Raw genomic sequence first — 16,782 nt, 5'->3', positions numbered from 1 at the left:
GCTGAACCAAAGCAATGTCCATTTTATATATTTTTATATTCTGTAGCTAACTGGAGCATGACATTCAATATTCCACCCAGGCAGAGTTCATCATTTCTTCCATTTGTCCTGTAGAATCTTGAATATTATAGGAGAGCTCACTTTTCACTCTACACTGGAGTCATCTGTTTAGGAAGTTGTCTCCTACAGTAGACTATGAGCTCCGTGAGGGCAAGAACTATGGATCATTCATCTCTGAATCTCCAGTGCCTAGCTTTATAGATGACACAAAGTCGCTCTTAGTAATTATTGGAGGAAAGAAGGTTGGAAGGAAGGAAGGTACTTGTAAAGTTATAATCTAGTGGGAAGTAGAAAGGTGCTAGTTGCTCAGCATGTCAAAGCCAAGACTATGTCACTTCCTCAGGACTCTCCACTCTCTACTTAGATCTTCTCGGAACTTTGCCAGGGTTTCAGTATGCAAAAAATAATACAATCACAAAGTGACTCCATACTAGGTGAGCCTTTAACGCATCAAAGTAGCTTTTCCTTCCAGAAGCTTCCTGGTCATTCCAACAGCAGCTTAGCACATAAACGGCATGCCAGAGGGGGAAGGAGGGATCAGAGAATACCATGTACAGGCTATGTTTTAGATGATGAATTCCTATAAATTGATCAAGGTTGAGCACTAAATATGGCAGATCCGTCAATAGTGCTTTATCTCTTTCGCTCTCTGTCTCTCTGTCTCTCTCTCTAGTGGACCAGTATCAGCTAGCATCAGGAAGAATATATAGTTCATTTTAAAGTCTTATGCCTTTACACACCCAACCTATTATAACATCCAGAATAAAAAGCTGAATGTTTATGTCTACATTCCAGAGGAAGGCAGAGAAGGAAGAGATCAGACATTCACAGGAATTATAGAAAAGGTGGAAGTGTCCTGTGGAATGCACACCCAGAACAAATTTGGAAGTTTTTGGTGCCCACTCCTCCCCTTCCCCTTTTAATCCCAAAACTAGTTTCTGGTATGCCCTGTGCCAGCCCCACAGTCATGAGAGTCAGACTGTGATAAACAAATGTAGCATTTATAGGGAAGTTAATAGTAAATGTCAAATTGAATACCATGAAAGAGGACACCAAACAGAATGCCATTCCATGAGGGCAGAGCCTTTATCTTGTTCATCAGTGCCTTGAAAAGTGCCAAGCACATAGCAGTCACTCAGTAAAAATTTAATGAATTTTGAATGAATTAAATTGATTAACCAGGAAATTGCTATAGGCAGTCAGAGCATGTTATTCAGAAAGGAATACTGGGACCAGAAGCCTCTGAAATGAAACTGTTGTCCCAGCAATGCAATGCTCTCCTCACCTGGCAGCAGCAGGTCCAGGAAGGGTAATGTATATCTCCAGGAGGTAGCTAAAGCCTGACAAGCATTCCTTAGCCTAGAGTCAGAGCCCTGCCTCCTCCCTTTCTTGCCTAGCAAGAGGGCTTGGATATCACTGAATTTCCTACTCACAACCTCCTTTTGCTGACTACTCAAAGAGAGCCAAGGCCAAGGCTAACAGAACTAATTTTGCTTAGGCTAAACCAATGACATGGTTTAGCCAAGGAGTATAAAGATCATCACTCCTGCCTTCAGTCCCTGTTCCAGGATCTACCACCCCCTCATTCCTTTTCTCTTTTTAAAACCACTGGGAAAAAACAGAGATGGGAGATTTGTTAAGCATTGGCTCAATTTTGATTCTTCCTCTTCACATGCTCTGACACCTTATGTAGCTGGCCATTTCAGCCTTAGCATTCAGTTCTGGCCTTCCCTAATCCATCTCTGTGATTAACTCTCTATTCTTTCTTCTCTTCGGTTTATTTTAGATACCTGCAGCAGAAAACAACCCTTTTCTTGTTGGAATGCACTATTGGTACTCAAGCCACAGTCCCCGGACCCAGCACTGCAATGTTTGTCGAGGGACCATTCCTGCCTTATCTCAAAATGTTATCATCTGTGAAGGTACATTTCTAATTCCTTTAGGAAGTGGAGCTCAATGGGTGGAGATGGGTGTGAAGGAACTCATGAGACTTTAGTATCATTGACTCACACTAGGTCACTGATTCTAGTGTAAGGTTAACCCTGACACTTAACAGACAGGGGAAAGGAGACGGGAGGAAACTGGCATGAGGGGGAATTCTCATTAATCAAAAGGGAGGGTTGGGTCTGGGAGGATTGGACAGTACAGTCACAAGTTTGGAAAAATAGAAATCACCTCATTCTTACCATCAATTTCAATTCAAGTCAGGTAATAGAAAATTTGGCCGGGAAGAATACAAAGAAACTGAAATATATGGAAAATAAGCCTTTGGAGTTAAGTCACAACTACTTAGATGCATCTAGGTTCTAACTTTTAGAGCAGCTTAGGGAAGGAAGTTAGAATCTTCATTGTCACCAGATTCACATCCATCTTTTTTTCTTCCTCTTTCACAGTGTGCAAAGTAAAGTCTCACAGATTATGTGCTTTAAGAGCAAGCAAAGATTGCAAATGGAATACATTATCCATTACTGATGACCTCCTCATGCCTGCAGATGAAGTAGTGAGTACCAGCCATGCTTTCTCATAATCACGCTTTTCCATCTCCCCTTCAGTCACAACACACAGGGGAAGGAAGACTTCTTCCTGTTTCCAGACAACCCAAGTAGGCTTCTTTCTCAGGCTTATGATCCAACAAATCTAGAAGAATGAAAGCCTCCCCCGCAGCTCCCACCTGTCATTTGTCACTAGCATGGGAGTGGGGAGGGCTGGATGATGGAGAACTTCCTTGGGGTTATCTAGTGTCCTCCATGGGGTAGTATAGTTATTCTAGCTGGCCCTTCCTCTCCTTATATCTCTGACTTCTACCTCTTGTCTCTTTTTATCCTTCAGAAAACTATGCCTCATCAGTGGGTAGAAGGAAACATATCTGTCAGTTCTCAGTGCGCAGTATGTCACGAGAACTGTGGCAGTTATCAGAGACTTCAAGATTTCCGGTGTCTCTGGTGTAATTCTACGGTAAGACGCTTCTCATCTCTTTGATATTTAGAGAGCTGACTTCTAGAGAAGGGGTGGGTTGGAGTTTGATTGCGCCTACACATAGATAGAAATCTCAGAGACCCTTACCCCAAAATAGATTATACAGATTCCATAGTATAGAGCTCAGTATCCTGCCTTTCCAGAATTAGCTATGGAATCTTTGAGAGAAAGATTTAATACTCCCTCTTATCTTTGAAGGTGAGGACTACTAGCAAATGGGAAGAGCTGAATTCTCTTATGACAGTATGGGCAATTAAAAAGTTAGTTCTGAGTATACCCTTAAGAAACCACCTCCTTTCCTCATTCACCATTTCCTAGGAAATTGCAATCTTTGTTAATTAATAATGGTTAATAATATTAGTACATTATTATTGCCACTATGTATTGAGTGTTTTATATACATGATCTCATTAAATCCTTACAACAACCCTAAACCAGGCCTCGTTGTTCCCATTTACAGAAGAGAGGAAAATGAGGTTCAGAAAAGTGAAGTGATTTGCTCAAGGTCATGAAGCCAGTAAGAAAAAGAGTCTTGATTCATACATAATTGTGTAAAAACTGTGCTCTTAACTACAACATTACCATGCCTTTAAACCAGTGGTTCTCAACTGGGGGTATATTCCCCCACCCGCAGGACATATTTGACAATGTCTGGAGATATTTTTTTATCTAATGATATTCTGATGGAATTTTTTTATTTATCAAGGTATAGTTGATTTACAATATTATGTAAGTTTTAGGTGTACAACATAGTGATTCACAATTTTTAAAGATTATACTCTATTTATATATAATATAAAATATTGGCTATATTCCCTGTGCTATACTGTATATCCTTGTAGCTTATTTATTTTATGCATAATAATTTGTACCTCTTAATCCCCTACCCCTATCTTATACCTCCCCCAAACTAGTAAACATTAGTTTGTTCTCTATACCTGTGAGTATATATTTTTTGTTATATTAACTAGTTTTCTTTATTTTTTAGATTTCATATATAAGTGATAACATACAGTATTTGTCTTTCTCTGTCTGACTTATTTCTCTTAGGATAATACCCTCCAGGTCCATCCATGTTGTTGCAGATGGCAAATTTTCACAATTATTTATGGCTGAGTAGTATTCCATTGTGTGTGTGTGTGTGTGTGTGTGTGTGTGTGTATGACACTTGTTCTTTATCCATTCATCTGTTGATAGACACTAAGGTTGCTTCCATATCTTCACTATTACGAAGAATGCTGCTATGAACATTGGGGTGCATGTATCTTTTTGAATTAGTGTTTTCATTTTCTTCAGATGTATACCCAGAAGCACAATTGCTGGATCATGTGGTAGCTCTATTTTTAGTTTTCTGAGGAATGTCCATACTGTTCTTCATAGTGGTTGCACTAAATAACATTCCCAAAAACAGTGTAGGAGGGTTCACTTTTCTCTACATCCTCTCCAGCATTTATTATTTGTAGATATTTTGGTGATGGCCATTCTGACTGGTGTGAGGTGATGCCTCATTGCAGTTTTCATGTGCATTTCCCTGATGATTAGCAATGTTGAGCATCTTTTCATGTTCCTGTTGGCATTCTGTATGTCTCCTTTGGAAAAAAAAGTCTATTTAGGCCTTCTGCCCACTATAAAAATTGTTTTTCATTTTATATTGGAGCATAATTGATTAACAGTGTTGTGTTAGTTTCAGGGATACAGCAAAGTGGTTCAGTTATTCATATAGATGTATCTATTCTTTTTCAAATTCTTTTCCCATTTAGGTTATTACAGAATATTGAGCAGCATTCCCTGTACTATACAGTAGGTCCTTTTTGGTTATCTATTTCAAATACAGCAGTGTGTACATGTCAATCCCAAACTCCCAATCTATCTCTCCCCCCAACCCTGCCCCACTGGTAACCATAAGTTCGTTCTCTAAGTCTGTGAATCTGTTTCTTTTTTGTAAACAAATTCATTTGTATCACTCTTTTTAGATTCTGCATATAAGAGATATTATATGATATTTGTCTTCCACTGTCTGAATTACTTCACTTAGTATGATAATCTCCGGGTCCATCCATGTTGCCTCAAATAGCATTATTTAATTCTTTTTAATGGCTGAGTAATATTCCACTGTATATATGTACCACATCTTCCTTATCCATTCATCTGTCAATGGACATTTAGGTTGCTTCCATGTATTGGCTATTGTAAACAGCACTGCAATGAACATTGGGGTGCATGTATCCTTTTGAACCATGTTTTTCTACAGATATATGCCCAGGAGCAGGATTGCAGGATCATAGGATTCCTCTATTTTTAGTTTTCTAAGGCACATCCATAATGTTCTCCATAGTGGCTCTATCAATTTACATTCCCACCAACAGTGCAAGAGGGCTCCCTTTTCTCCACACCCTCTCCAGCATTTATTGTTTGTAGATTGTTTGATGATGGCCATTCTGACTGGTGTGAGGTGATACCTCATTGGAGTTTTGATTTGCATTTCTCTAATGATTAATGATGTTGAGCATCCTTTCATGTATTTGTTGGCAATCTGTATATCTTCTTTGGAAAAATGTCTATTTAAGTTTTCTGCCAATTTTTGGATTGAGTTGTTTATTTTTTTTATATTGAGCTGAATGAGATGCTTGTAATTTTGGAAATTAATCCTTTGTCAGTTGCTTCTTTTGCAAATATTTTCTCCCATTCTGAGGGTTGTCCTTTCATCTTCTTTATGGTTTCTATTGCTGTGCAAAAGCTTTTAAGTTTCTTCACATCCCATTTGTTTAATTTTGTTTTTATTTCCATTTCTCTAGGAGGCGGGTCAAAAAGGATCTTGCTATGATGTATGTCACAGAGTGTTCTGCCCATGTTTTCCTCTAAGAGTTTTATAGTGTCTGGCCTTACATTTAGGGCTTTAATCCATTTTGAGTTTATTTTTGTGTATGGTGTTAGGGAGTGTTCTCATTTCATTCTTTTCCATGTAGCTGTCCAGTTTTCCCAGCACCACTTAATGAAGATGGTGTCTTTTCTCCATTGTATATTCTTGCCTCCTTTGGCAAAGATAAGGTGACCATACGTGTATGGGTTTATCTCTGGGCTTTCTATCCTGTTCCATTGATCTATATTTCTGTTTTTGTGCCAGTACCATACTGTCTTGATTAATGTAGCTTTGTAGTATAATCTGAAGTCAGGCAGCCTGATTCCTCCAGCTCCATTTTTCTTTCTCAAGATTGCTTTGGCTATTCGGGGTCTTATGTGTTTCCATACCAATTGTAAAATTTTTTTGTTCCACTTCTGTGAAAAATGCCACTGGTAATTTGATAGAGATTGCATTGAATCTGTAGATTGCTCTGGGAAGTATAATCATTTTCACATGTTGATTCTTCCTATCCAAGAATATGGTATATCTCTCTACCTGTTTGTTCATCTTTAATTTCTTTCATCAGTGTTTTATAGTTTTCTGCATACAGGCCTTTGGTTTCCTTAGGTAGTTTTATTCCTAGGGGTTTTATTCTTTTTATTGCAATGGTAAGTGAGAGGGTTTCCTTAATTTCTCTTTCAGATTTTTCACCATTAGTGTATAGGAATGCAAGAGACTTCTGTGCACTAATTTTGTATCCTGCTACTCTACCAAATTCATTGATTACCTCTAGTAGTTTTCTGGGAGCATCTTTAGGATTTGCTATGTGTAGTATCATGTGATCTGCAAACAGTGACTGTTTTACTTCTTCTTTTCCGATTTGGATTCCTTTTATTTCTTTTTCTTCTCTGACTGCCGTGGCTAAAACGTCCAAAACTATGTTGAATAATAGTGATGACAGTGGGCAACCTTGTCTTGTTCCTGATCTTAGTGGAAATGGTTTCAGTTTTTCACCATTGAGAATGATGTTGGCTGTGGGTTTCTCATATATGGCCTTTATTATGTTGAGGAAAGTTCCCTCTGTGCCTACTTTCTGTAGAGTTTTTATCATGAATGGGTGTTGAATTTTGTCAAAAGCTTTGTCTGCATCTATTGAGATGATCATATGTTTTTTTCTCCTTCAATTTGTTAATATGGTGTATCACGTTGATTTATTTGTGTATATTGAAGAATTCTTGCATTCCTGGAATAAACCCCACTTGATCATGGTGTAGGATCCTTTTAATGTGCTGTTAGATTCTGTTTGCTAGTATTTTGTTGAGGATTTTTGCATCTATGTTCATCAGTGATATTGGCATGTAGTTTTCTTTCTTTCTGACATCCTTGTCTGCTTTTGGTATCAGAGTGATGGTGGCCTCGTAGAATGAGTTTGAGAGTGTTCCTCCCTCTGCTATATTTTGGAAGAGTTTGCAAAGGATAGGTGTTAGCTCGTCTCTAAATGTTTGGCAGAATTCTCCTGTGAAGCCATCTGGTCCTGGGCTTTTGCTTGTTGGAAGATTTTTAATCACAGTTTCAATTTCAGTGCTTGTGATTGGCCTGTTCACATTTTCTATTTCTTCGTGATTCAGTCTTGGAAGGTTATGCAGTTCTAAGAATTTGTCCATTTCTTCCAGGTTGTCCATTGTATTGGCATAGAGTTGCTTGTAGTAATCTCTCATGATCTTTTTTATTTCTGTAGTGTCAGTTGTTACTTCTCCTTTCTCATTTCTAATTATACTGATTTGAGTCTTCTCCCTTTTTTTCTTGATGAGTCTGGCTAATGGTTTATCAAATGTGTTTATCTTCTTAAAGAACCAGCTTTTAGTTTTATTGATCTTTGCTATCATTTCCTTCATTTCTTTTTCATTTATTTCTGCACTGATCTTTATGATTTCTTTCCTTCTGCTAACTTTGGGGGTTTTTTGTTCTTCTTTCTCTAATTGCTTTAGGTGCAAGGTTAGGTTGTTTATTCGAGATGTTTTCTGCTTCTTAAGGTAGGATTGTATTGCTACAAACTTCCCTCTTTGAACTGCTTTTGCTGCATCCCATAGATTTTGGGTCGTCGTGTCTCCATTGTCATTTGTTTCTAGGTATTTTTTGATTCCCCCTTTGATTTCTACAGTGATCACTGCGATATTAAGTAGTGTATTGTTTATTATTTTTTTACATCTTTATTGGAGTAAAATTGCTTTAAAACAGTGTGTTAGTTTCTGATTTAAAACAAAGTCAATCAGTTATACATATACATATCTTCCCATAACTCTTCCCTTTTGTGTCTCCTTCCCTCCCACCCTCCCTTTCCCACCCCTCTAGGTGGTCACAAAGCACGGAGTTGATCTCCCTGTGATATGCGGCTGCTTCCCACTAGCTATCTATTTTACTTTTGATAGTGCATATATGTCCATGCCACTCTCTCACTTTGGCACAGCTTACCCCCCCATAACCACAAAGCCATTCTCTAGTAGGTCTGTGTCTTTATTCCCATCTTACCCATAGGTTCTTCATGACATTATTGTTTCTTAGATTCCATATGTATCTGTTAGCATATGGTATTTGTTTTTCTCTTTCCGACTTACTTCACTCTGTATGACAGACTCTAGATCCATCCACCTCACTACAAATAACCCAATTTCGTTTCTTTTTATGGCTGAGTAATATTTCATTGTATATATGTGCCACATCTTCTTTATCCATTAGTGTATTGTTTAGCCTCCATGTGTTTGTTTTTTTCACAGATCTTTTCCTGTAATTGATATCTAGTCTCATAGCATTGTGGTCAGAAAAGATACTTGATACGATTTCAATTTTCTTAAATTTACCAGGGCTTGATTTGTGACCCAAGATATGATCTATCCTGGAGAACGTTCCATGAGCACTTGAGAAAAATGTGTATTCTGTTGTTTTTGGATCGAATGTCCTATAAATATCAGTTAAGTCCATCTTGTTTAATGTATCATTTAAAGCTTGTGTTTCCTTATTTATTTTCATTTTGGATGATCTGTCCATTGGTGAAAGTGGGGTGTTAAAGTCCCCTACTATGAATGTGTTACTGTCGATTTCCCCTTTTATGGCTGTTAGCATTTGCCTTATATATTGGGGTGCTCCTATGTTGGGTGCATAAATATTTACAATTGTTATATCTTCTTCTTGGATGGATCCCTTGATCATTGTGTAGTGTCCTTCTTTGTCTCTTGTAATAGTCTTTATTTTAAGGTCTGTTTTGTCTGATATGAGAAGTGCTACTGCAGCTTTCTTTTGGTTTCCATTTGCATGGTATAGCTTTTAACATCTCCTCACTTTCAGTCTGTATCTGTCCCTAGGTCTGAAGTGGGTCTCTTGTAGACAACATATATATGGGTCTTGTTTTTGTATCCATTCAGCCAATCTGTGTCTTTTTGTGGGAGCATTTAATCCATTTACATTTAAGGTAATTATCAATATGTATGTTCCTTTTCCCATTTTATTAATTGTTTTGGGTTTGTTATTGTAGGTCTTTTCCTTCTCTTGTGTTTCTTGCCTAGAGAAGTTCCTTTAGCATTTGTTGTAAAGCTGGTTTGGTGGTGCTGAACTCTCTCAGCTTTTGCTTATCTGTAAAGTTTTTAATTTCTCCATCAAATCTGAATGAGATCCTACTGGGTAGAGTAATCTTGGTTGCAGGTTTTTCTCCTTCATCACTTTCAGTATGTCCTGCCACTCCCTTCTGGCTTGTAGAGTTTCTGCTGAGAGATCAGCTGTTAACCTTATGGGGATTCCCTTGTGTGTTATTTGGTTTTTTTTTTTTTTTTTGCGATATTTGGGCCTCTCACTGTCGTGGCCTCTCCTGTTGCCGGACGCGCAAGCTCAGCGGCCACAGCCCATGGGCCCAGCTGCTCCGCGGCACGTGGGATCCTCCCGGACCGGGGCACGAACCCATATCCCCTGCATCGGCAGGCGGACTCTCAACCACTGCGCCACCAGGGAGGCCCCCTTGCTGCTTTTAATATGTTTTCTTTGTATTTAATTTTTGACAGTTTGATTAATATGTGTCTTGGCGTGTTTCTCCTTGGATTTTTCCTGTATGGGACTCTGTGCTTCCTGGAGTTGATTAACTATTTCCCTTCCCATATTAGGGAAATTTTCAACTATAATCTCTTCAAATATTTTCTCAGTCCCTTTCTTTCTCTCTTCTTCTCTGGGACCCTTATAATTTGAATGTTGGTGCCTTTAATGTTGTCCCAGTGGTCTCTGAGACTGTCCTCAGTTCTTTTCATTCTTTTTTCTTTATTCTGCTCTGCAGTAGTTATTTCCACTGTTTTATCTTCCTGGTCATTTGTCTGTTCTTCTGCCTCAGTTATTCTGCTATTGATCCCCTCTAGAGTATTTTTCATTTCATTTATTGTGTAGTTCATCATTGTTTGTTTCATCTTTAGTTCTTCTAGGTCCTTGTTAAATGTTTCTTGCATTTTCTCTATTCTATTTCCAAGATTTTGGATCATTTTTACTGTCAGTATTCTGAATTCTTTTTCAGGTAGACTGCCTATTTCCTCTTCATTTGTTAGATCTGTTGGGTTGTTATCTTGCTCCTTCATCTGCTGTGTGTTTCTCTGTCTTCTCATTTTGCTTATCTTACTGTGTTTGCTGTCTCCTTTTTGCAGGCTGCAGGTTCGTAGTTCTCGTTGCTTTTGGTGTCTGTCCCCAGTGGCTAAAGTTGGTTCAGTGGGTTGTGTAGGCTTCCTGGTGAAGGGGACTAGTGCATGTGTTCTGGTGGATGAGGCTGGATCTTGTCTTTCTGGTCGGCAGGTCCACATATGGTGGTGTGTTTTGGGGTGTCTGTGGCCTTGTTATGATTTTAAGCAGCCTCTCTGCTAATGGGTGGGGTTGTTTTCCTGCCTTGCTAGTTGTTTGGCATTGTGTGTCCAGCACTGTAGCTTGCTGGTCGTTGAGTGAAGCTTGGTGTTGGTGTTGAGATGGAGATCTCTGGGAGATTTCCCCCGTTTGATATTATGTGGAACTGGGAGGTCTCTTGTGGACCAGTATCCTGAAGTTGGCTCTCCCACCTTAGAGGCACAGCACTGACTCCTGGCTGCAGCACCAAGAGCCTTTCATCCACACGGCTCAGAATAAAAGCGAGAAAAAGTAGGAAGAAAGAAAGAAAGAAAGAAAGAGGATAAAATGAAATTAAATAAAGTAAGATAAAATAAAATAAAGTTATTAAAATAAAAAATAATTATTAAGAAAAAAAATTTTTTAATGTAAAAAAAAATACGACAGACAGAACCCTAGGACAAATGATGAAAGCAAAGCTATACAGGCAAAATCTCACACAGAAAAATTTACATACACACTCATAAATAGAGGGAAAGTGGATAAAATAATAAATCTTGCTCTCAAAGTCCACCTCCTCAATTTAGGATGATTCGTTGTCAGTTCAATTATTCCCCAGGTGCAGGGTACATCAAGTTGATTGTGGAGATTTAATCTGCTGCTCCTGAGGCTGCTGGGAGAAATTTCCCTTTCTCTTTTTTCACACAGTTCCCGGGGCTCAGCTTTGATATGGCCACCCCTCTGCATGTAGGTCGTCGGAGGGCATCTGTTCTTCACTCAGACCGGACGGGGTTAAAGGAGCAGCTTATTCAGGGGCTCTGGCTCACTCAGGCCGTCAGGAGGGAGGGGTACGGATGTAGGGCGAGCCTGCGGCTACAGAGGCTGACGGGACATTGCACCAGCCTGAGGCACGCCATGTGTTCTCCCGGCAAAGTTGTCCCTGGATCCTGGGACCCTGGCAGTGGCGGGCTGCACAGGCTCCCTGGAACGGAGCTGTGGATAGTGACCTGTGTTCACACACAGGCTTCTTGGTGGCAGCAGCAGCAGCCTTAGGGTCTCATGCCCGTCTCTGAGGTCCACGCTGTTAGCTGCAGCTCGCGCCTGTCTCTTGAGCTTCTTTAAGCAGCGTTCTTAATCCCCTCTCCTCCAGCACCAGGAAACAAAGAGGGAAGAAAAAGTCTTTTGCCTCTTTGGGTGGTCCAGACATTTTCCTGGACTGCCTCCCAGCTAGCCGTCATGCACCAACCCCCTGCAGGGTGTGTTCACGCTGCCAGTCCTCTCCATGTGCTCTGTCCAAAGCCCAAACCTCAACTCCCAGCCCCGCCCACTCCGGCACGTGAGCAGACAATCCTCTCGGGCTGGTGAGTGCCAGTCGGAACTGATCCTCTGTGTGGGAATCTCTCCGCTTTGCCCTCTGCACCCCTGTTGCTGCACTCTCCTCTGCGGCTCCGAAGCTTCCCCCCTCCACCACCCGCAGTCTCCACCTGCAAAGGGGCTTCCTAGTGTGTGGAAACCTTTCCTCTTTCACAGCTCCCTTCCACTGGTGCAGGTCCCGTCTCTATTCTTTTGTCTCTGTTTATTCTTTTTTATTTTGCCCTACCCAGGTAGGTGGGGAGTTTCTTGCCTTTGGGAGGTCTGAGGTCTTCTGCCAGCGTTGAGTGGGTTTTCTCTAGGAGTTGTTCCACGTGTAGATGTATTTCTGATTTATCTGTGGGGAGGAAGGTGATCTCCGCGTCTTACTCTTCCTCCATCTTCCCCCTCTCCTACGTATTTTTTGATACTATTTTAAACAAGATTTTTTTTTTGCTTTCTCTTTCTACTATTTCATTATTAGTGTATAGAAATGCAACACATTTCTGTGTAGTAATCTCATATCCAAGTACTTTGCTGACATGATTTATTAGTTTAATAGTTTTTGTGTGGAGACTTTAGTGCTCTCTATATAGAGTATAATGTCATCTGCAAATAATGACAGTTTTACCCCTTCCCTTCCAATCTGGATACCTTTTATTTCTTTTTCTTGGCTCAATGCTGTGGCCAGAACTTCTAATACTATCTTAAATAGAAGTGGTGAGAGTGGCCATACTTGTCTTATTCCTGAATTTGACAGGAAGGGTTTCAGCTTTTCTCCATTGAGTATTATGTTTGCTGGGAGTTGACTGTAAACAGCCTTTATTATATTGAGATATGTTCCCTCTATACCCACTTTGATGAGAATTGTTATGTTGAATTTTGTCAAATGCTTTTTATGCATCGATTGAGATGATCATGTGGTATTTTTGTTTCTTTTTGTTAATGTGCTGTATCACATTGATTTTTTTTAACATCTTTATTGGAGTATAATTGCTTTACAATGGTGTGTTAGGTTCTGCTTTATAACAAAGTGAATCAGTTATATATATACTTATGCTCCCATATCTCTTCCCTTTTGCATCTCCCTCCCTCCTACCCTCCCTATCCCACCCCTCTAGGTGGTCACAAAGCACCGAGCTGATCTCCGTGTGCTATGTGGCTGCTTCCCACTAGCTATCTATTTTATGTTTGGTAGTGTATATATGTCCATGCCACTCTCTCACTTTGGCACAGCTTACCCTTCCCCCTCCCCATATCCTCAAGTCTATTCTCTAGTAGGTCTGTGTCTTCATTCCTGTCTTACCCCTAGGTTCTTCATGACCTTTTTTGTTCTTAGATTCCATATATATGTGTTAGCATATGGTATTTGTTTTTCTCTTTCTGACTTATTTCACTCTGTATGACAGACTCTAGGTCCATCCACCTCACTACAAATAACTCAATTTCATTTCTTTTTCTGGCTGAGTAATATTCCATTGTATATATATGTGCCAAATCTTTATCCATTCACCCGATGATGGACACTTAGGTTACTTCCATCTCCTGGCTATTGTAAATAGAGCTGCAATGAACATTTTGGTACATGACTCTTTTTGAATTTTGGTTTTCTCAGGGTATATGCCCAGTAGTGATATTGCTGGGTCATATGGTAGTTCTATTTTTAGTTTTTTAAGGAACCTGCATACTGTTCTCCATAGTGGCTGTATCAATTTACATTCCCACCAGCAGTGCAAGAGGGCTCAGTTTTCTCCACACCCTCTCCAGCATTTATTGTTTCTAGATTTTTTGATGATGGCCATTCTGACCAATGTGAGATGATATCTCATTGTAGTTTTGATTTGCATTTCTCTAATGCTTAATGATGTTGAGCATTCTTTCATGTGTTTGTTGGAAATCTGTATATCTTCTTTGCAGAAATGTCTAATTAGGTCTTCTGCCCAGTTTTGGATTGGGTTCTTTTTTGTTTTGTTTGTTTGTTTTTGTGGTACGTGGCCCTCTCACTCTTGTGGCCTCTCCCACTGCAGAGCACAGGCTCCGGACACGCAGGCTCAGCGGCCATGGCTCACGAGCCCAGCCGCTCTGCGGCATGTGAGATCTTCCCCATCCGGGGCATGAACCCATGTCCCCTGCATCGGCAGGTGGACTCTTAACCACTGCACCACCAGGGAAACCCTGGGTTGTTTGTCTTTTTGTTATTGAGCTGCATGAGCTGCTTGTAAATTTTGGAGATTAATCCTTTGTCAATTGCTTCATTTGCAAATATTTTCTCCCTTTCTGAGGGTTGTCTTTTGGTCTTGTTTATGGTTTCCTTTGCTGTGCAAAATCTTTGAAGTTTCATTAGGTCCCATTTGTTTACTTTTGTTTTTATTTCCATTTCTCTAGGAAGTGGGTCAAAAAGGATCTTTCTGTGATTTATGTCATAGAGTGTTCTGCCTGTTTTCCTCTAAGAGTTTGATAGTTTCTGGCCTTACATTTAGGGCTTTAATCCATTTTGAGTTTATTTTTGTGTATGGTGTTAAGGAGTGTTCTAATTTCATTCTTTTAGATGTAGCTGTCCTGTTTTCCCAGCACCACTTATTGAAGAGGTTGTCTTTTATACACTGTATATTCTTGCCTCCTTTATCAAATATAAGGTGACCATATGTGCGTGGGTTTATCTCTAGGTTGTCTATCATGTTCCATTGAGAACTCCATCTCAACACCAAGACCCAGAGAACTCCATCTCAACACATTGATTGATTTGCATATATTGAACCACTCTTGTGACCCTGGAATGAATACAAATTTATCGTCATGTATGATCCTTTTTATGTATTGTAAGATTTGGTTTTCCAATATTTGGTTGAGGCTTTTTGCACCTACATTCATCAAAGATGTTGGCCCATGATTTTCTTTTTTGTAGTGTTTTGTCTTGTTTTGGTATCAGGGTAATGGTGGCCTTATAGACTGAATTTGGGAGTGTTCTCTCTTCTTCAATATTTTGGAATAGTTTGAGAATATAGGTGTTAATTCTTCTCTAAATGTTTGGTAGAATTCACTTGTGAAGCTATCTGGTCCTGGACTTTTTTTTTGTTGAGAGTAATGTTTTATTACTGATTCAATTTCATTACTAGTAAGTGGTCTATTCATATTTTCTATTTCTTCCTGGTTCAGTCTTGGGAAATTGTACTTTTTTAGGAATTTGTCCATTTCTTCTACATTGTCATGTAATTCTTCATAGGAGTCTCATGATCCTTTGTATTTCTGTGCTGTCAGTTGTAAATTCTCCTTTTTCATTTCTGGTTTTATCTACTTGGACACTCTCCTTTTCTTTATTAGTCTGGCTAAAGTTTTATCAATTTTATCTTTTAAAAGAACCAGCTCTTAGTTTCATTGATCTTTTCCACTTTTTAGTCTCTATTTCATGTATTTCTTCTCTAATCTTTCTCATTTATGTCCTTCTACTAACTTTGGGTTGTTTGTTTTTCTTTTTCTAGCTCCTTTATGTGTAAAGTTAGATTGTTTATATGAGATTTTTCCTCTTTCCTGGGGCAGCCTTGTATCACTATAAACTTCACCCTTAGAACTGCTTGTGCTGCATCCCATAGATTTTGGATCATTGTGTTTTCATTTTCATTTGTCTCCAGGTATTTTTTAATTTCCTCTTTGATTTTTTCAGTGATCCATTGGTCGTTTAATAGTATAATATTTAGTTTCCACATGTTTAAGTATTTTCCACTTTTTTCTCATAGTTGATTTCTAGTCTCATAGTATTGTGGTCGGAAAAGATGTTTGATATAATTTCAATTTTCTTAAATATACTGAGATTTCTTTTTCAGTCTAACATGTGATCTATTCTGGAGAATTTTCCATGTGCAGTTGAAAATAATTTATTTTCTGCTGCTTTTGAATGGAATTTATACATATATACATACATATATATATATATATATATATATATCCATTTTGTCTGATGTGTTAAGGACAGCATTTCCTTATTGGTTTTCTATTTTCTATCTGGATGATCTCTTCATTGATGTAAATGGGTTGTTAAAAACCCCTCCTATTATTGTGTTACTGTAAATTTCTCCCTTCATGCCTGCTAATATTTGCTTCATGTATTTATGTGCTCTTATGTTGAGTGTATATATATTTTCAATTATTATATCTTCTTTTTGGATTGATCCCTATATCATTACATAATGTCCTTCTTTGTCTCTTCTTACAGTCTTTGTTGTAAACTCTATTTTGTCTGATATAAGTATTGATACGCTGGCTTTCTTTTAATTTTCATTTGCATTGGATAGTGTTTTCCATCCTCTCACTTTCAGTCTGTGTGTGTCTTTAGATCTGAAGTGAGTTTCTTGTAGGTGCATATATATGTGCCTTGTTTTTGTATCCCTTCAGCCACTCTGTATATTCTGTTTGGAGCAGTTAGTCCATTTAAATTTAAAGTGATTATTGATAGATATGTACTTATTGCTATTTTGTTAATTGTTTTAGGGTTGTTTTTTGTAGTTCATTTTGTTCCTTTCTTCTTCTCTTGCTCCCTTCCCTTGTGATTTGAAGACTACTTTTAGTGTTATGTTTGGATTCCTTTCTCTTTTCTGTATGTATCTATTATAGATTTTTGGTTTGAAGGTACCATGAAGTTTAGGTATAGCTGTGTGTGTGTGTGTGTGTGTGTGTATTATATATATATATATATATATATATATATATATATATAT

The 16,782-nt window shown here is 38.8% G+C and overlaps 1 protein-coding gene across 1 annotated transcript in view; it reads left to right on the top strand.

Annotated features, from left to right (window-relative positions):
• The window catches only part of DGKK (diacylglycerol kinase kappa), a 172,769-nt gene that overhangs the window by 87,903 nt on the left and 68,084 nt on the right, over nucleotides 1-16,782 (top strand). Inside the window, exons 5-7 of the mRNA XM_007450942.1 lie at nucleotides 1,847-1,982; nucleotides 2,454-2,557; nucleotides 2,890-3,015. Of these exons, the coding sequence (XP_007451004.1) occupies nucleotides 1,847-1,982; nucleotides 2,454-2,557; nucleotides 2,890-3,015 (366 nt within the window). The remainder of the gene's footprint in view (nucleotides 1-1,846; nucleotides 1,983-2,453; nucleotides 2,558-2,889; nucleotides 3,016-16,782) is intronic.

Source organism: Lipotes vexillifer, unplaced genomic scaffold, assembly GCF_000442215.2.
Source record: "Lipotes vexillifer unplaced genomic scaffold, Lipotes_vexillifer_v1.1 scaffold129, whole genome shotgun sequence".
Taxonomy (NCBI): domain Eukaryota; kingdom Metazoa; phylum Chordata; class Mammalia; order Artiodactyla; family Lipotidae; genus Lipotes; species Lipotes vexillifer.
This window is presented reverse-complemented; position numbering and strand designations above follow the sequence as displayed.